Source organism: Sciurus vulgaris (genome assembly GCF_902686455.1).
Source record: "Sciurus vulgaris genome assembly, chromosome: 5".
In the NCBI taxonomy this organism is placed as follows: Eukaryota; Metazoa; Chordata; class Mammalia; order Rodentia; family Sciuridae; genus Sciurus; species Sciurus vulgaris.
The window spans coordinates 2,352,945-2,379,296 of NC_136465.1; the positions used below are offsets into that span (position 1 = coordinate 2,352,945).

General features: G+C 48.9%; 1 protein-coding gene across 1 annotated transcript in view; it reads right to left on the bottom strand.

Moving 5' to 3' along the window:
* The window catches only part of LOC306662304 (CUB and sushi domain-containing protein 1-like), a gene marked incomplete at both ends in the record, with an annotated part of 221,578 nt that overhangs the window by 60,467 nt on the left and 134,759 nt on the right, over positions 1-26,352 (bottom strand). The window contains 3 exons of the mRNA XM_079141801.1: positions 4,706-4,900; positions 5,847-6,173; positions 7,423-7,605. Of these exons, the coding sequence (XP_078997927.1) occupies positions 4,706-4,900; positions 5,847-6,173; positions 7,423-7,605 (705 nt within the window). The remainder of the gene's footprint in view (positions 1-4,705; positions 4,901-5,846; positions 6,174-7,422; positions 7,606-26,352) is intronic.

Genomic DNA, 26,352 nt, shown 5'->3' on the forward strand with positions numbered 1-26,352 from the left:
TCTGGGCATGGATTCAGTATTTCCAGGTATGAAAGCAGCGCCTATTGCCAAGAAGGCTGTGAGTTTCCTGAAAGTAAGGCCCAGGCATCGCACAGGGGTGTCTGCCCTCAGCTCTCGGCAGCCCTCCACGATCTACCCGTGAGCGGCTGGTCCAGTCCTCAGGAACCCCCGTACATGCCACTCTTAGCACATCTCACACAAATTAGGAATTCAGCGAGCGTCCACTGAGGATGAAATTACCTTACACCTAGCTATGCAGCACCCGAGACGTGTGAGCTGGTGTGTGTGTGTGTGTATTCACTCTGGGTTGTGTTCGTTTTGCTAAAATGAGTTGCCACACTGGATCTTAAATTGTCGGTGTATCCTGAAAACAAAAGTGTGAAACTTGGTAAGCACAGAATGAGACTGTGCCTATTCTTCTGAAGAGTGAGTGACAAACTGTGCTCTCTAATTACAAAAGGAAAGGGAGTTTTAAGAAATATGTCCCCGGGCTGTGCGAATTTTGTGTCACCTAAAGGTCCTCAAACAACAGTGTCCCAACCACGAACACTGCAGTGAAGAACAAGCCTCCACCTGGCCCCCAAGTCTTCCGATTCTGCGCATTCTGTATCCAGGTTCTTTGCCATAGTGATCTTCTCTGTGAACACAGAGGCCACGAGGTGTGGAAATGTATGCAGTTTAAAACATACATATCCTTTAGGAATGCTATTCCTTTTGTGGAAAAATGACCATATGTAATGAAATGCTGAAAACATCTTTACCCTTCCACCCAGAGTTTGATGTCCTAGCCCCCTGACAAAAAAAATATGTAGATAAGATCAGAGGAACTTCATTTATAACACAAAACCAGGAACAAAGTAAGTGATTATGGGAAGAACATGACTAAAGACTGAAATTCACAAATACATTTCAAGTAACATTTTTGTTTTTGTGCTGGGGTTTGAACCCCAGGTTGTTTAACCACTGAATCACATCCCCAGACCTTTTTATTCTTTACTTTGAAACAGGGTATCACTAAGTTGCTTAGGGCCTCCCTAAGTTGCTGAGGCTGGCCTCAAACTTGTGATCCTCCTGCCTCAGCTGCACGAGCCACTGGAATTACAGGCATGTGCCACCCTGCCTGGCTATATTCTAACTTTAATAAATGAAAAATTTTATTCAGAATAGAGTATAGAAACTAAAAGATATATTAGTTATGGGGCCAATGATATATTATTTTTTCACGACTCTCTTCCAAATAAGCTGTGATACGTAGTTACGTGAACCATGTTTGATTTCTGTAATTAGAATATAGTACAAATCAGTCATTTTTATAAAACTGATTTTCTGAAGGAAACTGAACTTCATGTAATTATTTTTAAAACAACTGCTTCTTGCTAATTAATGTGAACTATTTTTCTAAGTTCTTAAATTCACATTAATGGCATATGAATTATATGGCCATGTAATATGTTGCATAGGATGCAGAATTTAATTCCTGTGCTTCTCAAAGTGATGTAGCACATCACATTTGGCCATAGCTGCAGTAAAACTAAATGTATTGATTGTACGTATTTCATGTTGAATTAACTAAGACACGACATGTGAAAGGCACATGGCAAATAGAGAACTTCGAAGTTCTTGCAACTGGGAGACCTTCTTACATGTGTACCAAGTGTCACTTGATAGCTTGTGTTTTTAGAGACGTCACGGAGCTGTGCTGAAGGATGAGAGCAGGTCGGAGGTAGAACAGACCCCTTGAGGCCACAGACTCTGCCACCATGTCCGGGTCGCCCTGGTGTGTGAGCTCCAGTGATTCGGCCAGAGTAAACGTCACGCTTCTCAGCCAACACGGGCTGCTGTGCGACCACCATTGCTCATGTGAAGCTGTGTTATTTCCGTGATGACCGCTTCTCCAAGGCTCCCAACAGTGTGGACCTGTCTCCTCTCCTGGTCCCTCCTGTCAGAATCTCAGGGTCCGTCTACCACCGCTGCTAGAAAAGAGCCCAAGAGCGTGAGTTCATACTACGTGAATGCATCTCCGTCTGCACCTTTTACTCCTGGCTCCGAGTTCCTGTGTCCTGATCCTGTGCTCCAGGCTGCCCCACTTTGCTGTTAGTGGAAGGTCTCCCTTCGCACGACTTGCAGGCAGTGCAGCATCTGAACTCTGAGTTCCTCTTCAGAACACACTGTTCACTGAGAGAGGACATCTGGGGTTAAGATGTGTGCTTGTGGTCCTGCTTTGCCATAGATCTGCATCTCAATTGGAATGTCGTTAGGGAAGTAGTCTGCCTTCATTTTAACTTGTTAAGACTCAATTTTGACCAATTATTTAATTGATTTCTACAAAGTCTGCTGGAGAGAAACCGTGACCCCGAGACCTCTAGGGGGACCTGAGGAGTGTGCACCCCTCTTCAGTCCAGTTCGCTGCTGTCCTTTGCTGCCCCTGGACTTTGCCTCTGGAGCTGGACCATTTCTTTCCAGCAGGCCATTGATGGCGACCTCGTAGACCCTGCCACCAGAGCACATGGCCCTGCCTTCCCCGAGACCCAGCTAATGAACAGTGATTGAGTTTGGTGGGGCAGAAGAACTTCTAGAGTCTTCCACCAGGAATTCCTCCTTTCTGTTAAGGGTTTTCTTTGTTACCGGCCTATAGCTGGAGTTTGCCTTTAGCTTCACCTGGTGGGGGCTCCTCTTAGCACCCGGAGAATGCAGAGCCCTCCGCTCAGGTTCATGTCCTGGTTTCCTCATCTGTGTCCTGCGACTACCTGCGCTCACAGGGCCCTCTCTTTACTGGGGTGCTCAGGAACAGGCCCAGCCTCAGCTGTGATGCCTCTGCCCACAGCTACTGTGGATAATGGGCACAGAGACAGCCGGCATGTTTGTGGGCGAGGAGGAGGGTCCAGAGCCTGTTCACGTCAAAGTCCTGCTCAAGAACGTCTTCATGCCTGAAGGCAAGCTGGGGTCTGCGGGGCGAGGGCAGCGTTCAGGCAAGATCAGCTGCAACACCGTTCCTGTGACACGCATGAACATGCCACGCGTGTACATTCACTCAATTATAAAGGCTTGAAAACGACCCATTGTTAACAGTTTATAAATATAACACATAAAGATACATGTTTAAAATAAATGATCAAGGTAGAGTGAAGTAAAAGTCATGCTGTGTATCCTTCAGTGTATCCGGGTTCCACCCACGATGGTGCCCAGAGTCCACCAAATTGTCCTAACAGTTTAGGAAAGAAGGACAGTAGGGCTGGCTGAAGTGTCTCCTGGAAGTGGCAGGCCACCCGGCAGGTTGCTCAAGCAGGACGAGGCGGGTGGCCCTGGCTGGGTCCTGCGGGAGCTCGGTCTCACCACAGGCTGGAGCTGGGTTCTGCACCGACCTCTCGGAGCTGAGGGTTTGTTGGTATCCCACCGAAGCACCCCAGCAGGAGAGTCCCCTCAGCTAGCCTGTTTATTTCCTATTTACGTGTTAAAAAGAAACATGTTGACTTCAGACAACTGGGCAAATCAAAGAAAACCAAGAGGAAAACAATCCTTCAAGCCATGATTGACATTTTAGTGCCCAGCAGGCTTACGGCTCAAACACCTGCAAACACATGTGCTTGTACCCCTGGCCTCTCGCACGGTAGCGACTCAGGATCTCTGTGACCCTGTGGCCTTTGTTAATGGCGTGTGACACCATGGAGTAGGTCTGTGTTTTGACTTACTCAGCCAGCTCCCTGCTGTGACGTGTCGTTGTTTCCGACTCTTAACTGTTTAGACTAGTCCTGCAAAAAGCACTTGTCATACTTGCTCAACTGTTTCATGATACTAACCCTAACATGTAAGCTGGGGCTCAAAAGACAAGAAAAATGCTGAGACTCAGTATGAATTTCATATCCTCAATGCAGGGCCAAGAAATGCCAGTCTTCTCCACACTTACCACAGTTCACATCCTCAACTTGTTTAATACCTTGGCGATGCTCGAGATCAGGGTGGCATGCTACTTTTGTTTGTTAGTGTGCGTATCGTAGGGATTCACCAGAGATAACTTTAAAAAGAAAAAGTTCCTTAGCTCATTGTGAGTGAACTCTTAAGACGGGGAGGATGCGTGCTTGTGTCTGAGGCAAACGTGTTTACACTGAGCAACAATTGAAGGTCATGGTCTTATTACCTCTGGTCTTAGTACAGGTAGGCAGACCAGGAGTATCAAGAAGAAAATTAGGTCTGATTTATGTGAGCTATGAGGAAGGAAGCAAATCGTTAACTGAAACCATACTGCTGTCATGGGTCGGATTGAGCCCCCGGTTCCTGCATCAGTGGCCCAGCCTCTCCCCACAGCCCATGATGGTGTTTGGGGACAGGAGCATGCACGTGTAATTAACTGAGTTAAGTGGGACATTACGGGACGAGAGGACATCCTCCAACACAACTGTCCTCACGCCGGGGAGCAGCACGGTCACAGAGATGAGTGTGCGCACAGGAGCTCCTCAGGAGCATGTGGCTGAGCATGTGACGCGCTAAGGCTGAGGACCACCGGAGCTGGGGGTGCCTGGGACCCACCCTCCCTGGGAGATTCTGAGGAAGCCCCCTGGCCGAGGACTTCTGGGACGGTGAGGTTGACTTGCTGAGCTCAAGACCCTCTGGAGGTTCCTTGCTCTGGCATTCTAGAAAGCTGCTGACCCAGCTTGTTTCAAGGTAGTGGCCGGTTGCAGAGGCCAGGGAGGCTGAGGACGGGACCCACCTTCACAGCGAGGGACGGCGGCACTCCAGACCACGTTCCCGTCCTGCAGGATGCAGGTAATGGACTCCGACCCCTGCGTCTTGACAAAGCCGTCGTCGCAGTGGAAGGACACGGAACTCCCAAGCAGAAACCTGTCGCCAAAACGCCTCCCGTTGATGGGAATGCCGGGATCGTGACACTCATTCTGACCAAACGCTGGCGAAGAAAAGAGAGAAATAAGTGGAACAGAGAAGCTCGAATTTCAGTTACGTGTATTAAAAAAGAAGGAAACGGAACCCATTTATAAAGCAGCTTTTCCCCAAATTTCAGTTACATCATCCACAGATAAATAAACACACGAGTAAGCAGGGCGTTACTATCTGCAAGGGAGGGCACAGAGATGGTGGGTGTGGCTGTCACCCAGGCAGCACTTTGGCCTGGAGGACACTCCTGCTGTGCTCTGATAAGAGGCCGGACTCTGGTGTGGGAGGAGCTGGGGCTCAGGGCCCCTCTCATCCAGGCAGGGTCGGCCAAGGCCGGTTTCCTCCCCCAGGGGGACGCTCCCGATGAAACAAGCGAGTGATCTTTATTTACAAAGTGAGTGATTTTAAGGCAAGATTCTAGAGCTCCTGTAGTACTAAATAATTAGGGCCAGATGCTAAATACAGAACCTAAGAGAAGCAGTCAGAAGACACAACTTAGTATTGCTCACACTTATTGTTTCATTCTAGTCTCTAGAAGGCACTTATGTAGATGTTCTTCTCTACAATCTGTGTTGCAAACAGGGATCTGAGCCAAAGAGCTATCTTCTCAAACCCACCCACACCTCCAAGTGCTGGTGTTCTGGCTCCCACCCTCTAGCACGTCCATCCTCCTTATCATGCTGTTGTCCTGAGGAGGATGCATGGATGGGTGGATGGAAGGAAGGATGGAAAGATGGAGGCTTGGAAAATCGAGAGGAGAGCCGGATGTGGGAACCAGCACCTGCTCTGGGGTGACAGAGTCTAACCTAGATACAGTGGTGAATTTGGTTTGGTCACCAGAGCAACGTTATGACATTTTGCTACTCTTGGTTTGATAATGATCACAGAGCTTCTAAGGTTTGGCCTGGACCTCCAGCTTCGGGTGCGCGTGATCAAAACGCGGGCAGGAGCTCACTTACTGGTGTACGTGATGTTGAACCCTCTGCCCGTGGTGGAGTGGTCTGACTGGAATTCCAGGCGCACTATGTGCCCACTGCTGGCCAGCTGGGCAGGCACCTCATTGCCAGAGAAAGTACCAAGGACGGTTATATCAGAAATCCCATCGTCTTTGACCGCCAGAAAGTCAAACTGAGGCTCCACGTCAAAATCATTGAAGATGAGGTGAATTCTGCTTCCTGGCTCAGATATAATCAGCCAGACGCAATTCATGTTGTTGCCATATTCCTCTGGATAGTTTGGGGAAAGAATGATCCCAGACGATGCCGTGAAGTTGAAGAAACATGAGACTGTGGAGACAGGAATATGTTTGCAAACAGGTCTGCATGCCCCAGAGAACCGCCCCCGGGACCCCCTGGACCTGCCTGCGGAGAAGGGGCGGGTGACTCAGGCCTGCAGGTGGCCGCGCGGCCAGCCACTGTAAAACCAGCTCCCGGACCACAATGTTTTCTCCTTCAAACTGCAGGCGGCATGTTCCATTACCTTGTCCGCACAGCCAGGGACTTTGTGTAATCCAGAGAGGCTTTAAAATACACATGGTCCCCTCCAGTTGGTTAAGAGCATGAGCTAAATGCTATAATTTCTAGTTAAGACTTTCTGCCTCCAGAGGAAACATGAGCATGAAATTGTACGTTTGTGTCTGAGGAGCCTTGTGCTCTGCTCTTCTGTGATAACTTTTGCTCTTTTTCCTTTAAAGTGTACTTTTTCAAGTTATTTATTAAATTCTTTTTAGTTGTGGGCAAAGATTAACAATAAGTAATGAGAAAATCAGATGGTGCTGCAGTTGGGCAACATGAGACTCCTCTGGATATTTTACTTTCAAGAACGTGTGCTTTGCATGGATCATAAGCACCTGCTTTCTGTTCTGGAAGTTTTGTGTATTTCTCCACGTGATCCCATTCTACTCTCCAGCCACTGCTATGTTCATTCATCAATTTAAAAACTTTTAATCGGCTGTGCTTTGGGTCTAAATGTCCCAAAGGCTCATGTGTTGACAGTGTAGTGTCAGCTGGTGTCGCTGTGGGAGGTGACTAATATCCGAGGAGGTGGGGCCTCAATGGAGAAGGAGGGTTCTGACAGGTGACATGGAGGATCTATTTTGTCCCTGGACCCTTCCTCCCCGCCCCTTCCTCCATCATGAGGTAGATACCCTTCACCACCACACCTTCCCACCACCATAATGTTCGACCTTGCCTCAGGTACACAGCAATGAAGCCAGCCAACCTTGGACTAAAACATCTGAAACTGTTTCTCCTCCCTAGGTTGAATGTCTCAGGTATTTTGTCACAGCCATGAAAAGCTGGTTAATAGAATCCTAGAGTCTCATTGCTGCACCTGAGCCTGACTCAGCACCTGTCAGGAACTCTCAAGGGAGACAATGGCAAGTTACAGCCCTTGTAGTACAAAGGGCTCGGTACAGATCTCGCTTTAATGGGGAAGCTAGAAAGCTGGTGTTTGGGAATGCCTCTTGGGCACATGTCTCCCCTTGGGCATTGCCTCCCCTGCTCTGCCCCTGGGCCACACAGGACAGGCACTCACACACGCAGCTGGGCTTGTTGCCCGACCACTGGTTGTTCTGCTGGCAGGTGATGACTCTCTCCCCCACCAGCTCGAAGGCCGCCTGGCACTCAAAGGTGAGCGTGTCTCCGTGCAGAAAGCTGCTGCCCAGCCGCTTCCCATAGGCGGGGACACCGGGGTCCCCACAGCCTCCCTTTTCGATTTCTGGAAGTCGGAAAACAAATGAGCCATTAAAATCATACAACGAACATTGTTACCTCGCACTTCGGCGGCTTCTTTTTGCTGGCCTGAACGCCATTTTCACAAATGATCTCAAAAAGACACTCAATTTATGGAACCATGGCAGAAGCCAGAAGACACTGCGAGTTGCTTGTGAGAGGAGGCCACTTAAGTGGCTGTCCTGAAGACGCACGTGCCACACAGACATGCCGGTGGCACACGGGTCGACGCTAACACGTGCGTCTTCACGGCCCCTCCAGCCTGCGTCTGCCATCGCTGCACTGAACCGTGTGGCTCGTGTGCGCTCGCTCTGCAGCCCTGCCCGTGCCGCCTGCTCAAGTCAGCGCGACCTACGTGCAGACTGCCAGGAATGGACGCCAGCGTTCATCGTGTGTTGACCTGTTAAGCCTTTATTTCACAGTGACCCTTTGCACATTAACAGTCAGAAAACTAAGACTTAAATAAAAAGAAATCACTGTCCCAAGGATTAAAGGAGAGCAAGTTTGTCAAATAGTTTTCACAATGATATTAGAAGACCACGCGTAGGCTTTGTAATAGAACAGAGCAAATTCAATTTTCCAAGTTAAGGCCTTAGAAGAAAAGAAAGTATTGCATATAAATAACATAAATGGAAAGGTACATATGTTGATCTGTAATTAATCATGTATGTGTTTATGTGGCATGAATACATCCACACGTCCGACAATGTGAGTACGTGGGAACACTGATTGTGGAAGCGTATATTTAGGGTTTTCAGAAAAGAAAATGCACAGAAAGAAGCCGCCCTTCATCAACCCATCACCGCAGTGGGATGTGGACGCAGGCTTCACTCTGCTCGGTCGGCAGCCACGGCCCGGGGCGTACCGGCCAAGACCTGCTCCGTACTGAGCGGTTTCCAGTGCTTTCGAGAGCGTGCGCGCCGGCTCCTCTGCTGGGCAGCAGGGTTGGTGGGGGAGCCGGACGGCCGTGTTCTCGGGAGGCTTCCCGTCCCCGGAGGGAGGTCAAGAACCAGACGGTGCATGTGGGTCCCACGAGGCTCCCCTGAAGGAGCACAGAGCTGGGACACAGGAAGCACGGACGCCCTGAGGGAGAGGTCAGGCCACCTGGAGGTGTGGCCCGAGTCCCCCCAAACCCAGCATGGCTCCTGGGGACCCACAGCCCAGGAGAGACCCACTGGGGTTTTCTGTTTTAGGGCTTTTTAGGCGTTTGGATTTATTTATTTATTCATCACCTCATCCGTTCATTCATATGAGTATTTATTTGATTACCTATTAGTTTTTCTTCTCAAATTCTGCAAGGGCTTGGGGAAGCCAGCAGCAAATCCAAATTTACATTTTATTAGCAATGGCCATAGTTTGTCCTTCCAAAGTGCACACTGAGATGTGGTCCCAGTAATGGAGCTGAAAGGAGGTGGGACATTTAAGAGTTGGCAGGGACTGTCAGAGGGACTGGTGTGGTGCTGGCAGGCCTGGACCAGAGACCCTGGAGGGGCTGTCTGCACGCAGGCCTCCCTCCCATGGTGTCCCTCACGATGTCCCCTTGGCCCTTCTGCTCTTCTGAGGCATTATGTGGGCCATGGCTGTGTTTCCAGCAAAGCTTGGCCCTTTTTTAAAATTTTCTGATGCCCAGTCCTCAATTTCTACTTACAATGAAATAAATTGTGGCAGTTGTTTGCTAACAACATTACTCTCCAAAGAGCTCTCAGAAATAACACGCTTGTAGCTAGACAACGGCAAGGCTGCAGGAGAGGGTCTTTCTGTGTCTCTGCTGAGGGTCAGTGATCTTGTAGCTGGTCACTGCCCCAAAGGTGCCAGGTCCCTCATCCTGCAGCCTGGAACAGACCTGCACCTGCCGGGCACAACCAGGCCAACCACTGCCAGTTGTTGATACGTGTGGAAGTCACTGGGTGGAGATTTCACGTGGCTTTTGCCTTCAGTCACATGTGGGTGAAAGGATTCCATGACTGTGCCCGTGAGGCTTCACCTGGGAGGGGTCCTTGGGACATCTTGATCTGTTACCTCCCCTTATATGCAAAATGCTACTGTCATCCACAAGAGTGGTGACAAAAGTTAGAGATTTCAAAATTTCCCCCGAGGGTGGTATTGCCCTCAGCTGGATTCCCTGCCACTGCTTCAGTTTTCCTTCTTTCTATTTTTTTCTTTCATTTTTTTTTTTTTTTGGCACTAGGGATTGAATCCATGGGTTCTCTACCACAGAGCTGTATCTCCAGACCTGTTAGTTTTCATTTTGAGACAGGGTCTCATTATGTTCTCAGGGTGACCTGGAAATTACAATCCTTTGGAGTAGCTGGGAGGGCAGGATAAGTATCGTGGACCATTTACTTTTGAATATCTTAAAAGTATACATGTAAGCATTTTTATTAGGATGACATGCGCCTTGCCAATCATCTCTGATGAATTTAATTTTTATTTGATATTTTATTCTATGCTAACAGATGTTTAAATTGTAAAAGAATAGGTTCTCTATTCTCTTCCTGTTCCTGAGCATCTTGCTAAACTGTCCTGGTCTAGGACATGTGCAGCTGGTGGCTTGGTGGTGGAGTCTGCCAGGGAACGCCTGCCTCTTGGATGCTTACGTGGTCTTCCTGGAGGGAATGGATATTCCCCAAATGGAACAGCAGACATGATGAGTGCTAGAAGACACAGCAGGCCCATGTCACTGGGTCACCCTGGGGATCCGGATGCACGGCCCTGAGAAACGCTTTAAAACATTAGGGTAACTAAGGAATAGCAGATGATTGATGAGTCTTGATCCATGAAACACAATTCCACTCAAATACGCCCAGACCTCTGATGCTTATTGGGACAGTGCATCTTGTGACACCTTAAGGCACGCAGCCTCCCTGGGAGGCAGGTCGCTGGTGGGAAACTGCTGTTACCCATCCTTGCGTGCCATCGGCCTGTGTGATCCCAGCACTCAGCCAAAGGGGCTCAGGGAACAGCCCTCCACTCTACGGCCACCTTCCTCTGAGTGAAAGGGTGGGGGTGAGAGATGGACACTGTGTTTCCTCCCAGCACTCAACAGGCCCCTCCCGCCTCACCCTGCACGTCTGAGTCCACCGGCTCCTGTCTAGCCAACACGCCAGGATCACCAGGCCCTCCCCCGGCCACTCAGTGGTCAGGGTCTACCTGTACAGTGTCCCCCAAACCAGCCACCAGGCCACTTGGAAGAATGAGACTGGCAAGAGGGAGGAGACAGCTGCCAGCCTAGATGGACAAACTCAGGGCAAGAGGGTCCTGACCCAAGGGGGAAGAGGAGCAGCTGCAGGGTCCATGCTGAGGACGTCTATCTGTCCATTCGCAGCCCCAGGGCAGCCCTGGAAGGGGTCCTTCCCACTGGGCCACAGGCAACAGGCAGAGGAGGCTTATGTGGCCACCAGATGACAAGAAGCAGAATTTAACCCCTTCCACCCAAGTCTTTGCCCAGACTATGTGAGCACTGGACTAGGAATTTCTGTGGAGAGAAATTCCTAAAGAAAGAGAGAGAAAACCAGCAACAATAACAAAAACACTGTTGGCTAACCTCTGGTAGCAAATGTGATACACGTAATGAGTACAATATCAAAGGAAGCCTGAGTAATTTCCCAATTACTGTGCCTAATTTGGACTAAAGCAAAGATTTATGTATAAATGGAGACACCAAAGTGAATTTATTATACATTCCCACTCAAAAATAATCACTTAGGAATGATTAGATTCTTCAAAGTGTGCAATAAATACACCAATAAATTATACTAGTACAAAACAGCTAAGTAATCTCATAAGCTAAGCAATTCTTTTTTTTATAGGTCACAGTAAACATGTCACTAAAAATCCTCACTTTTATTTCCTATAGGTATCAGCATTGCACTTGGCTGCTAGTCAAACAGCACAAAGGTCTATGAACAAATAAGAGTACGTCGTTTCCCTCTCTCAACAGTGTGGGACAGCTGCGGCCTCCCGCCACGGAGAAGCCACTGGGCTTAGGGTGGGAAGAAGGCCCACAGTCCAGGACCCCCACGGGCAGGTGAGCAGGTCTCAATATACCCTAACTCACTTCATCTCTTGCATATTTATTTTGCTGGACTGCCTTTTTTAGCTGTATTCTTTTGGGATCATGGTGGCAGTAAAATTGAGCAGAGAGTAGAGTCCCCACCTCTACCCTGACCCATCCGTGTTTTGCAGGAGCAAGTGAACCAGCCACACGAACACATCACTGTCACCAGAGCTCACAGCCTACGTGAGGCTCACTCTTGGAGGCTGACATTCTACAAGTTTGGACGAATGCACAGTGATTCGTGTCGACCACCCCAGCGTCGTGCAGAGAGCAGGCCTCCTGTGGTCCACCTACTTACCCTGCCCCCAGCCCTGGGACCCACTCGTCTCCCTCTCTGCAGCTCCGCCTTTCCCAGAGCCACCTATGGTGTGCCACCTTTTTGGACTGGCTTCTTCCAAAGTTTCCTCTGTGTCTTTCCTTGGGTTGATAGAGCATTTTATTTTAGTGCTGAATAATGTTCCACTGTCGGGACAAACTACAGTTTACTTATCCACCACCTACTAAAGAACATCTTGGTTGCCTCCAAATTTTGGCAGTTATAAATAAAGCTGCCGTTCCAGGCAACTTTTCCACCACTGTGACCAAAAGACCTGACAAGAACAATTTTAGAAAAGGAAAAATTCATTTGGCTCATGGTTTCAGAGGTTTGACTTTATAGACAGTCGGCTCCAATGCTCTGGCTCAAGATGAGGCAGAGCACATGGCGGAAGGACGTGGAAGAAGACAGCAGCTCAGGACATGGCATCAGGCGGTGGAGAGAGCTGTGCTCACCAGGGACAAAATATAAACCCCAAAGGCACGTCCCCCGTGGCCTACCTCCTGCAGCCACACCCAGCCCACCTGCAGTTACCGTCCAGTTCATCCCTATCCGTGGTTAAAGTTCTGATTGGGTTACAATCTCATCATCTATCATTTTACCTCGAATCATCTTGCATTCTTTCACACACGAGCTTTTGTGGGACACCTCAGATCTACACCGTATCAGCTGCTCTAAACGCTCTCAGGTGGTCCTTGGGTAGACATAAGTTTTCTCCTCCTTTGGGGAGGTACCCAGGAGCATGGCTGCTGGATGGAAGGAAAGTTGCAGGAGAACTTTCTGAGCACAGATGGTGGTGGCCAGGTCTGGCCTTTAAGTGTCGGTGTTGTCTGACTGAACAAATGTGTGACGTGTGACGTGTGTCCATCATTCCGATATCACATGGGGCTGTTTGCTGCCCTAAAAATCCTCTGGGATGCATTTGATTTTCGCCCTCCCTCCCTCCCTCCTCTCCCCTCCCCAAAGCCCTTGGTAGCCACTGAGACTCTTGCTGTCTCCCTAGTTTTCTCGTTTTGCCTTTTTCAGAATATCAGGGCTGGGGTCACAAGGCCAAGGCCTTCTCCGTCAGGATCCTTCCACTTAGAAATAGGCACCTATCTTCCTCTCCAGCTGCGTGTGTCTTGCTCTGTTTTGGTTTCAAAACCCTGGGCGAGGGATGTAGGTCAGCAAAGGCCTCGGGCTCTATCCCCAACGCCCACACGCAGAAAAAGGTTTTAAGAAAGCACCTTTCCAGAGGCCCCATCCAGCAACTCTGTTGAGATACCACTGTCGACAGAGGCCTTTCCTGGTCCTTCCTACCCTTAAGGGTCCTGGAGAAGCAGTATCAGAGCTCTGCAGAGACGGGAGAGAAGAACGAGGGGAAGTCTCTCTGCTTTTTGTGAATGTTATCCGAAGAGCCGATTCACAGTGTCTGCCACAAAGTGTTGGAGGAACGAAAACTGGAATTCAATCCCACCAAAAACAGCATTTCAGTGAAAACAAAAGAATCTCCCAAACACAAAGCCACCCTGATAACTTGGGCATTGTTCGCCAGCACAGTGCTTAAATGTTCTGCTTTATGCTTAGTTTTCAGGAAGTAAAAGAGAAAAAAAAATTCTTCTCAGAATAACTTGGGAATTAAATAACTCCTGATAAATAAAGGAACACGCTATTTTAGAGAAAGTGTATTACTAGAACTAGGGCAAATTTGACATAGGTAGATAAAATATCACATCAACAAACAAAAGGACTAGGGACTGTCATAGAACTGAACACTGTTACTTCTTTACACTTTATTCATTCTGCCATAAAACTTGGCTAGTCCCAAGACACCTCTTGATGGACTCAGGGACAGTAAACGCATTCTATTTAACTTGTTAACTTTGAAGGATTTTATTTTCATGACTTGAGGGCACTTGTGCATGTCAGGACAGAGAAAAGAAGGTGGTGCACATTGCAGAAAAAAAATTCAATTAAATTTTAGAAACTAAAGAACAGTTTTAATAAATCACCAACCTGCCATTCCCTCTTTGTCCCCAAAGAGATATCAGCTGTGTCAAAATGTGGTTTCCTGGTAAGAATGTGGGAAAAAGGGTACACTCATACATTGCTGGTGGGGCTGCAAATTAGTGCAGCCACTCTGGAAAGCAGTGTGGAGATTCCTTAGAAAACTTGGAATGGACCCACCATCTGACCCAAGGTGACTGGGCTAAGGGATGGCCAGGTAGCTGGTAAAGTGTCAAGTGGGTAATAAGATCCATCCTTATCTGCACGGGGATCATCCAAGCCACAGAGGCCAGGACAGACCAGGCGAGTGGAGGAAGGTGGCAGTGACCAGAGGAAAGTCCATCGAGCTCATTCAGGAAAAGAACAGAAAGCCGACAAATAAATGGCCTGACATTACATCTCAAGGCCCTAGAAAAAGAACAAATCACACCCAATATAGTAGAAGACAGGAAAGAACTAAAATCAGAGCTGAAATCAATGAAATTGAAACCAAAGAATTCAAAAAATTGACAAAACCAAATGTTGGTTCTTTGAAAAAATAAATAAATTTAATAAACCCCTAGCCATGAAGAGAAAAAAGAGAAAACTCAAATTACTAAAACACATGATGGAAAAGAAAATATAATGACAGGCACTACTGAAATACAGAAGACAATCAGAAACTACTTTGAAAATTTATACTCTCATAAAATAGAAAATCTTGAAAACATTGAGAGAGATATGACCTACCCAATGTGAATCAAGAGGACATAGAAAATTTAAACAGATCAATTAAAAATAACTAAATAGAAAATGTCATCAAAAGCCCACCAATCAAGAAAAGATCAGGATGAGAGGGATTCTCAGCCAAGATCTACAAGACCTTCAAAGACTTAACACTAACACTCCTTGAAGTATTGCATGAAATAGCAAAGGAAGAAACCTCTCCAAACTCATTCTAGGAGGATAATATCACCCTAATGCCAAAACCAGACAAAGACACATCAAGGAAAGAAAACTTGTGACCAATGCCCCTGATGAAAAAATTCTCAATAAAATTCTGGAAAGTCACATACAAAAACACATTAATAAGGTAGTGCACCACCACCAAGCAGGGTTCATCCTAGGGATACAGGGTTGGTTAACACAAGGAAATCAATAAACGTAATGCATCACATCAGTAGACTTTAAAACAAGAATCATATGATCATCTCAAGAGATGCAGAAAAAGCATTTGACAAAACACAGCACACTTCACGAAATTTCCTCTCCTCTTGAGCAGGGCATCCACCTCTCCCGAGCTTCGACACTGGTGCTGCTGATTTCCAGGCCTTGAGCTGATTTAATTAAGCCACCAGGTTTTCTGGGTCTGCGTCCTGCAGAGAGCAGTGTGGGACTTCGGTCTCCTGCAGCGCCTGAGCCGGTCCCTACGCTAAGCCCCCTCTCCACGTCTACACACAGGCCTCACTGGCTCTGCTTCTCTGAAGAGCACTGACCAGGACACAGCTGTGCCAGGAACCAAGGACAGTGCTGTGGAGGGACAGGAAGGATGAAGGCCCGGTCTTCCTGGGTCGGGACTGTGGGCTCCCAGCCCCAGAAGCAGCACTTGACAAGCACCCGAAAGGGAGTCGGCTCTCAGCACCGTCAGGGCTACTGTGCTGGCAAGGTCTTGGGGAACCCTGGAGTGCGTCCAGGTGCAGGGACCAGCCAGGTCGTGGTGCCGGGCTCCCTTCTGTTCTGCAGCCCCCGCCTGTTAGCTCACTCCCTCACCTTTTCAGGAGCGTCTCCTGAACCAGCCGTTTGCTAAGAATGGTGTGGGTGGAGGGGCTGAGGACGGACGGGAAGCAGGCAACGGAGCTGGCTGGCGGCCTGGTGCAGAGGGCACTCACACCGGAGGGTTGCGGCCACTTGCCTCGTGCCATGGTTTGGATGTCAGGCATCCCCCAAAGCGCACGTGCAAGACAACATGAGAAGGTCCAGAGGAGAAAGGATTGGGTTGTGAGAGCCTTCGCCCAATCTGCGGATTAATCCCCCGCTGTGATTAACAGAGTGGTAACTGAAGGCAGGTGGTGAGGCTGGAGGAGGTGGGCGCTGGGGCGCGGCTTTGGGTACATATTTGTATCTGGCAAGTGGAGTCTCTCTGCTTCCTGATCCTCATGTGAGCCTCTTCCTTCTGTCACCCTCTTCTGCCATGATGTCCTGCCTCACTGGAGCCCCGAGGAATGGAGACAGCTGTCCATGAACTGAAATCTCTGAAACCATGAGCCCCCAGATGAACGTGTCCTCCTCTGTTATTGTTCTAACAGGCTTTTTAGTGATAGCCCTGGAAAAGCTGATGAGACGGCATGGAGGGCTGAGACTGCAGCCTTTCACTGTGCTGTCCACTGGTCCTTGCCACGCGGAGCCAGCAGAAGGTCGGGCACCTCCCGTGGAGCTGGAGCATCAGGCTGGCTACTGCTTGGGACACAAAACTGCTCTGCACTCATTTTGCCCAACGTCGGCCACACCGAAGCCAGCTGCTCACGTGTGCAGGCCCTCCTGCTGGGGATTCCCGTGCTGTGGCCCTGCCCCGTACTAGGGAGCTCTTGGCCCTCGCACTCTGCCCTGGCTCCCGTATACATGGAGCTCCTGCCACGTCCTCTGTGGCGAGGTGGAGAGCGGCCTTCCTCCGAGTGAGCTGAGCCCACCGTCGGCAGCGCTGCTGCTGCAGAGCAAGGCTGTCCCCGCGCCCGCACAGTGGCAGACATCCCTCCCTTCCTGCAGCTCTCCTTTTTCTGGCTAGTTGGTCAAAGACAGGTGGTGCCAGAGCAATATGGCCTCTGCATTTTGATCAGAGTGTGCTCTGGCCTTTCTCTGGATTTCAAGGGGTGTACTTTGTCACGATCTTCTCCACCGAAGGCCTTTGAGGAAAGCCACATCACTGTGCAGGGTCCCCAACTCTGACAGCCCCTCCTCTCCGGGGTTTCACGAAGACATGACCTTGTTGTTCAGGCAAGATCATCTGGACTCAAGTTGCAGTGGCTTACGCTTTCCTGAGTTTACCGTGGGTTTATTACGGCATCAAATGCACTTCTGTCTTACCATACTTTCAATTCAAGATGCATTTATTAGGATCTAGCCCAGTTGAAGGTCAAGCACATCTGTTGCTAAGAGCACAGTGCACCAAAGGTCCACAGTACACTTCCAACATTCAGCGTATTTCCCACTGCCATTCCTGAAGCGAAGCACCCATTTCTTTCCTTACTGTTCCCTATTACTTTGTATTTCCCAACGACAGGAGAAGTACCTGAGAGCACCCGCAAGCTTTCTTCCGCTTTGCCATAAAGGAAATGCTAGCACTTCTTTAAACACTATCTGCACCTGTGGAGGTTTCTCTTACCCCCTTGGGCTCCAACCCACCCTAAAATCCTAAGTAATTTATTTAAAAAACAAAGGAGAACAGAATTAGACACCTGTCCGTATCTGTCCCTTTTTATATTATGACATCTTGCATCTTGGAGCAGAACCTAACCACAAACACATGAGCTGTCCAACTCAGCTCTCCTGTGATTGACAGGGAACACTGTTAATTGGTAAAGCATTGCTTTCAGACCATTTCAAAGGCTTATGCAGTCCACTCAAAGCTACCTTCCTGTGCAGACCAGCACAGGCCTCAGCTCCCTGGCCACGTCTCCCAGAGGTGGCACGCCAGGTCCTTACTTGCTGCCACAGTGCGTCCACCTCTCCCACTTGACTGCTGCCTAGGTACAGGGTTTATAACCCACACTGACCCAGACAGAGAGGAGGTGGCTGGCTGCCATTGTTCCCATAGATGGTGGGGGCTGGTGAACATGTGCTGGGGTTAGTGTGCTCCACTCCTGGCTGAAGGAAGAGTGGGGGTCAGAGCTCTCCTGCACAATGTGGATCACACCGCCCCCATATTAGTTCTTAATCCGCCACCCTGTCCTGTGGGGCCGCACGTGGACCTTCCTGAACTCTGTGGACAGGGCGCCTGCCGCTGGCATTACTGAAGCTAACTGCACATGGCCTGGTGCACTCTTGGAAAGAAGCACAGGATCCTGTGACTATCTCCTCTTTCATGATCGATAGTGTAGCCCTGGGAAAGAGCGCCCTGCTATGAAGTGGCCTTTGCTGGTTAAAATTACGTGTAATCATGCTTAATTATGTGTTCCGGGGGAATCCTGCGGCATGCGTGACATATTGCATTTGCTTCTCACATAAATGTGCTTTGTTTCACTAAAACCAAAAATGAGATGCTTTTTAAGGGGAAGGCAGCACTGAGATTCACTAGGAATTGGCAGATTTCTCTGTTTTCCTTCTTTTTTGTTGAAGAGTGCTGGATCTAGAGACTCAGGACGGTGGACCCACAGGAGGGAGCCCTTTGTCTCCTTGTCTTTCTTGTCTTGTGGAAACTGGGTGCATATTAACTTTGAAACTCAGTTTTAACACTGTCCAAGTAATTTACGAGAGCTGTTGGAATCCAGAATGCTGTCTGTGGTGCAGCCAGGAGAGCTCAGTGCCCGGGCCTCAGAGAGCTCTTCCTGCGAAAGCTGAGACTTGATTCAAGATGCTGATCAGCTACGTGGTGGGTCCACAGTTAGTGAGCCCCGGGCCCTGATTTCCCTGCTGCTCTTAATCTGATGGGGTTTGAAGAGGTCTGGTTTGAGCTGCGGGTTCAGATTTGTCTTAGCTGGGAGGGTCTGGCCTGGCATAACCTCCAACATCCTGGGATGTGGCTTTCCACGGATCCTACAACCATATAGAGAAAGGAGCAGAAAGACGTCAGATGCAGCGATTCCGTACGTAAGTATCAGGCTGCGTTGGAGGCAGGAGGAGAGACGTGTTACTTTAAGATTTAGATATGTAGTCTCGAAGCTCACTTGTGAGACAAGGTAAGCGAGTGTAGAGGTGAATGGATTGGGCTATGAGAGCCTCAACTTAATCAGTGGGTTAATCCACTTGAGTGGATTGAGTGGGTGGGGACAGTGGGCGTAGGGTGTGGCTAGAGGACAGAGGTCATTGGGGGTATAACTCTGAGGTTTATAAGTGTCCCTGGTGAGCGAACCTCTCTCTGCTTCCCCGTGTCCACATCCTGAGCTGCTTTCCTCCACCACTCTTCGGCCTTGGTGCTTTTCCTCACCCTGGGCCCAGAGCAAAGGATGTGGCTGTCTTTGGATTGAGATCCCTGAAACCAGGAGCCAAATAAATGTTTCCTCCTCCAAAATTGTTCTCTGGGTCACAGTGGCAAAATAGCTGACTAAAACAAAGAATACAGTCTTTCTTTTTCAATATTATAGAAGATTTTCAATGACATAGTGAAAGATCACAAGGGCCGTCTTAGTAACAAACAGCACCACTGGATCATTGAAAGGCATACAAAATGCAATTCTGTACTCCTGAATAAATCAGCAGAAACTCAGTGTGGAAAGTCTCCACACTGTAAGTGACATTATCGTCCAGGTGCTGGGACACTCAAAGCTCTGACGCTGGCAGTGCATTGCTGGGTGCCGAGGTGGCATAGGAGCCTGAGCAGTGTGCCCCAGAGGGCCAGAGCTGGCCTCTCCCTGTGCCATGAGCACAGGAGCTCGGCTGCCCCCGAGCACCTGGGGGCTTGTCTTCAGAGCGGCCCGTCAGGCAGCAGCCTGTACTGACCAGGACCTCAGGTGTGTCCTCAAGTTCACGTCCACTGCAAACCCTTAAAGTAGAACCACCTGCATTGCCATGTCCAAAGTAAGAAAGATGAAGGTCCTGATCACCAGGCGAGCACTCATGATCCGGAGGGGAAAAGCATTTGCATTCTAGAGTTCTAACTTTACGTAAAAAATGCATGTGTTTATGTTCTCGAACTATATATTATGTTTTCCGTGTGTTTGTATTTGTATGTTGCAGGGAACACATTGACGCTAACAAAGAAATTCACATGCCTGCAAAATTTCACATCTAGCAGAGCCCTTTCAAACACTCGTGACCCCAAGGTCCAAGAGGAGTGAAAAGCAGAGGTGAATCACAGGAAAATTGAATAAATGCTTTGGATTCATTTAGTCACCTGAGAATTCACAAGAAAAAGTCCATATTTTTAATTAAATGTCAAATAGCTAACACCTCTAGTAGAAAAAAAATACTCCTGCATACGCAAATCTATTGAGAAAAATCACCTTCAGCAATAAACTCTGCCACAGATTGGCTTGCATTTTCCTGCTACTTTTAGGCTATGTCCTGAAGCACAAGCCCGTGCTTAGAAGAAAGACTCGTGTCTCCGCAGGCCGCTCATCCTCTGTGTGACTAAAGTATGTGTTTCCAGGGCATGAAGGACAATAAGTCCTTTGTGCTTAAAGATCAAATTATGAAGACCAAATGAAAATGGATCCCAGTGGTGCTTGGTGTAGAGGAAGCTCTACGTGTTTGCTGTTGACATTGCTGTTTATCAGTCAGCCCATCACGCAACCTGAGGCTCTCCCAGCTGAGTCCCCACACGAGTTGCCAAGGGTCTTCAAAGGCAACACTCCGTGGGATTCCTTGAAAGAACACAAGCCCTGGCCGAGCACGAGGAAAATCCCAGACAGACCCACATGAAGAACCTTCTGCTAAGCTCTGACCAGAGCTCTCCAGACTTCCCAGGGTCACCAAACACAAGGACTGCGGAGAAGTCACAGCCCTGAGGAGCCAAGGGAGGCCAGATGGCTAAAGAGAATGTGGTCTTGGATGGGGTCCTGGGACAGAAAGAGGGCATTCGGTAAAAAGTTACAGAAGTCTGAGTGAAGTACAGCGTTCTGTTAAGAACTCCTCCAAGTTGGGGCAAAGTTACCCCAGCACTGTAGGCTAGACACAAAGTACCCCAGTAATGTGAGACAAGGGTAGAGGATAGGGCATGGGAAGGACACCATGTACCCCAGCAACATGAGAGGCCAAGGGCAGGGGTCGTAGCGTGGACTGAACATCACATGCAACAGCAATGCAAGACACCAAGGGCAGGGGGGGCGTGGACTGAACATCAAGTGCCACAGCAATGCAGGACACCGAGGGCAGGTGAGGGGCGTGGACTGAACATCACGTGCCACAGCAATGCAGGACACCGAGGGCAGGGAGGGGCGTGGAGTGAACATCACGTGCCACCGCAATGCAGAACACCGAGGGCAGGTGAGGGGCGTGGACTGAACATCACGTGCCACAGCAATGCAGGACACCAAGGGCAGGGAGGGGCGTGGACTGAACATCACGTGCCACAGCAATGCAGGACACCAAGGGCAGGGAGGGGCATGGACCGAACCTCACGTGCCACAGCAGTGCAGGACACCAAGGGCAGGGGAGGGGGTGTGCGGCGAAGAGCAACTCTGTACTACTTCTGCAACTTTCTCAGTATTTTGGCCACACTTCCAATGATTTCTTGTCAGCTTGGGCCAGAGGAATAGAATTTTGGACAAAAACATTGTTGGTATCATGTGAATGTATTAAGATTCTTCCTACACATCTGCAGTGCATACATTTTGTATTTCCTGTGAGTGAGAGCAACCAGGGCTATCTTCTGCTTCTTCCCATCCAGATCTCTAATAATCTGATTTTGAAATTAAATTAAAAAGACCAATACTCCCTATTGATAACTTTCTTCTCTGCTATACTTATAGCATGACACCAAACCCTGTGCAAGGTTTTATAGTGGTGGTATGCATTCTACTGCAGTAATTGAAAACAATAAAACTTAATTTGGCTGATTCCATGCCCATTTTCAGTATGGAAGAAATGAAAGTTATAAGTTTAAGATTTTATGGAATTGGTAGGCAAATTCTAAAAAAATTAAACTGATAATACCAACTCTAGAGAAAATACAGCTCATGATGTGTGAACTGATCTTGAAGAACCTGGACCCCAGGACTGGAAGTGCCCAGAAGGATGGTTTGGTATAGAAGGAAGGCTCCCTTTTGCACATAGTTCCTGAGGGAGCCAGAGAGTGAGGGCTGCAGGAGACTGTGTTCAAGTGCAAGTTAAAATTCGCACATACAGCCAGGTTCGATTAAGCAAAAGGAACACTGTTCAGTGCCCCCCGAGGCTCCACCATGTTTCTGCCTGCACAAAACCATGAAGAGTCCTCACTGTAAAATGACTTTGGCGTACCTGTGGCAAGTGACACACTCAGGATGATACTCAGCCATTTGATTCTGTCCTACGTTGCCAAGATAAAAGTCCCAGACTCCTTAAGTGTAGACGCTCCTTGATCATTAGAATGGCTTCCATCTTCCACGTGTGCTCCACCCCCTCAGGACACCTGGTCAAACACTGCCAGCCATGCGAGCCACCTGGGACGTTTCCTGCCTGGGCCCTGCCTCAGTGTTCTGGCTGTTGGCAGCTGTTGGCTGGAAGGCAGGGTGAAGTGCTGTGGGCTGGGTCGTGTTCCAGCTGCTTGTTCTCCCTGAGAGGCCCAGTTCTGGCCACCCGGTGAGTGCTCAACCAACCATCTGGGGTTGTTAATGGAGTTGGAAAATGAGACATAGGTTGTATTTGAAGGAAGGTTCCAGAAGGCTGAATGTGGGGAAAATTCCAGAACTTGTCTTTCTACTCTGTTTTCAGAAAATATTTACTAAAAATATTTTTTCATAAGTGTCAAAAGCACATCTGCAGTTCTTCATCTGGTTCTGCTTAAGGTACTTTAAGGTAGAAGGTTACTGTGAAACCAACTATAAAAAAGCAATCAGAAGGCAGAAGAAGTGGTCAATTTCCAGAGGGTATGTGCAACAAAGCCAGGTCAGCATCTGTCATTCAGGGCGGGCAGACCTCACACATCTGTGTCTACCTATTCTCAGTCCATTTCTTTGAGTCCAGTGGTGTTACATTGAGTCACGTGTCACTTAATGGCAGGGACATGTTCTGAGGAATGTGTCCGTAGGTGACGTGGCCATTATGTGGACAGCATAGAGGCAGTCACACCAGGCTAGACGGCACCCTGACTGCACGCTGGGCTATGGGCCCAGCCTCCTGCTCCTGCTCCTGCTCCACAGCACCATGCTGAGCCGAGTCCCTGGGCAGCTGCGGCACAAGGGCAGCATTCGTGCGTGTCACCAAGTCCAAACACAGAAAGGGGCATTGCCACAGGAGGGACGGGAGGTCCAGCTCCAGGTCCACTGGAGCTGCGCCACTGTGTTCGTGTCCTGATGCTGAGGACAGCATGGTGGCACAACCCGCACCTGCTTCCCTGGCTGTCTTGGTCCCCTGTGCTGCTGTCACGGAATACCAAAGACGGGCAGCTTACAGGGACAAGAGTGTCCTGGTTGAGACTACGCCTCTCAGGTCCCCGTTCCATCTCCTTATGCTGAATGTCGTTTGATGAGGAAGTTTGGGAAACCCGAGTCACGGGCTACACTTGCTCTTCCTTCCTTCAGCCGGCACTGCCAAACCGCCTCACTGAGCTGCACACACCACAGTTGTTCGCCTTGTTGCCTGGAGGAAGATGTGAGCTTAATGACAGGTCTCAGGTAATGGGGAGCAAATCACAGGCAGGAGGCGCTCTGGTGGCTCTCCTGTAGTTCCTGCTGTTATGGGGGCGTGGTGTGAAAACCACTCCTGAGATTCCCGGTGTCACGACTTGGACACAGTTGCTAATTCACGGCTGTGCTGTGCGATGGCGGGAAGTTCTCACGGGTCAGAAACAGAAGGCAAGTGCAGGTCGGCCTTGTCACTCAGGTTCTGTCCTGTGGACTCAACCAGCTGTAGGTCAAAATTATCAGACAAAAGTGGCTGCCTGAACACAGGCTCTTGCTGGCACTGTCCCCTGAGCAGGATGAACATTCACGTGGCCACGCCTTCTATGGTTGTAGCAGGTCCAGAGGTGCGTGGACGTCTGCAGGAGGAGGTGTAGGCAGGTGCAAACCCAGCCGCATTTTCACAAGGGACTAGAGCAGCTGTGATGTTTGTCCTGGGCATCCTGGAGCCAGGCCCCGGTGGGGAGCAAGAGACGATGGATATTGAAGAGACAGGCCTTCGGCCATTCGAATAATCGCAGCTCAAATGGAGCTGGGGTGGCAGGGAGCTGCCATGAGGCCCACCGCCCTGGAGCGTGGAGGGTGGTGACCGCCAAGATCACACGCGTGTTGGGAATGCCTAGGGCGGGCTGGCAGCTGCATGCCGGCACTGTGCCAGCTGTGCTCCCCACGCTCTGCCCTCCGTTGAACACCAAGGAACAGTGGTCGTAGGTCACAGTAGGTTCCTCCTTCCCTCCAGAAGACAGCCGTCTACCCGAGATAAACCAAGCACCTGGTCCATGCACAGGTGACGCAGGCTGGGTCCCCACGGTCTATCAGAATGGAACCGACCCATGAGGACAATGGACGAGAGTGCCTGTCACCCATCAGGGCTGAGCTCCCCACCAGACCAAGAGGACTTGCACAGCGAGGCCAAACACACAGATGTACCCAGGAGAGAAGTCGGTAAAGGGAAGCGTGCCGCCGAGGAGATGCCTCACGACTTATGAAAATACAAATAGCAAGCGGACCATCATGGGATTGGACTCATCCTTACACTATTTTGACATTTGTGTTTTCTTAACTATAGTCTCTGCCTTTAAACAAGGGTGAATGTAAGGGCAGGCATTTGCTGCATCTGTGAAAGCTCACTCCGCTCCTGTTCCAGGACTTTACCTCTGAGGCTCCTGCTGACCTAGGAATCCTGCCTCATAAGCTGCACAAGTCAGAGATTTCTTCGCCACCAGTAGCTGGACACTCGAAGTTACTCCATTCTGTCCTGAGCAGCATGCGACTAACATCAGAGGCGTGGCTACTTGACAACAGCCCCTTTGGACCTATAATAGGCTGGCTTCCTTAACTGTCTCTTTCAATGAGGACTCCTACTCTTCAAATCAATTAAAGGATGAGGAAGCAGGCGTGGCTCCACCTGGCTTTTCCAGTCGATTGCCACATCCCAGCCTCCATGTCCTCTGGAGAGGCTCTCACCGGACCCCAGGACAGAGGATGACACCAGGCGATCACAGACGTTTCTGTTTCTGTCTCTGCTGGACTCAAGGTGAGATGCTATAGTTAAGTTTAAGTAAAACCCGTGGATTAATTTTTAGCGTGAGAAGACACTAGGTCAAATGCGGCACTGAATCTGTGCTGATGTCGACGTGAGCCTGAAACAGAGCAGCTGGGGCTAGGTCAGGTGGAACTTGTCGTGCCTGTTTGCTTCTCCCCTGAGTCGCTTTCAGAAATGGTCAGACTGCATTCTGCTTCAAGATCCTAAGGCCACCCTACTTTGTCCCAAACCATAAAATGTTACAAATAAAATCAGAAGCAATATTGGAGTTCCTGGACATGAAAACATGGTCCCAATTTTTTTAAGGTCAAAATTTCTAATAACGAGAAGTGCCAGCTTCTTCTTCCCAGTAACCAGCAATAGTCCTAGGAGTTCAGGCACGATGGCAACATTGAACTCTTCCATGAACTCTGTAGACCTACGTTTGGAACATTTTATGAAGACTTCCCAAGCCAAATGGTGGAAATGTTTAATAAAGATGAAAAAGAAAGGAACTACTTAATATCAATTGACTTTCCAAGACTGAGGTTATTTTATTCTCCACTGTTAATATCAATTGACTTTCCAAGACTGAGGTTATTTTTCTCTCCACTGATGCTAGTTATCAGCAAATGGTCACATTTCAGATGTTAGACATGATACAATTTATTAAACCATGCTTCATAAATAGAATGCATAATGAGATCTTGCAAAATGATGGTTTTCATTAAACTTCTGTTAACTACATTTCTCTCTGTTCAATAAAGCTTTAAAAAAATCCATGGACATGTTAAGGATTTCATTTACTGAGGTCAATAATTGGCTATTTAGTCAAGTTTGGAAATGGGACAAGACCTCCAGCTGTCTCTGGGAAGGTGTACCTAGCTCAGGACTTTGCAGGTCAGATCAACTGCTGCCCCAGTACAACAGGAGGAGCTCTGCAGAGCGGCAGGCAAATCACAAAGAAGACCAGGCCCGCAGAGACACCTGCAGCAATAAGGGAAAGGGGCTTCGAAACTTAGAAAGTGACATTAAGCCTCAAATCATGAAGGACCTAGCAGTGCTCTGGAGCTGAGTTATCTGGTTTGTTGGCATCTCCCATTTTCTATCCCTGGATTTCACAGAAACTCAGTCTTACTCTTACAGCATCTGAAATTTGAAATTAAGTAGGTTTTTAATTATATAGGTTTTGAAATTCCAATTTGTATTAGGTGCCAGGGGGCCTAAAATCCATCACCAAGATGGGTGATGAATTTCCTTAAATGCTAACTTTCCAAGAAAGGGGGACTTCCAAGATAACCAAGGATCACAGCCACATCTCTGGGCCAGAATCTCGCCCTGGTGCAGTTTCCTGAGGCTGGAGAGGCAGTCTCCTGGGGCTAGCACAGATGTGGGGCACA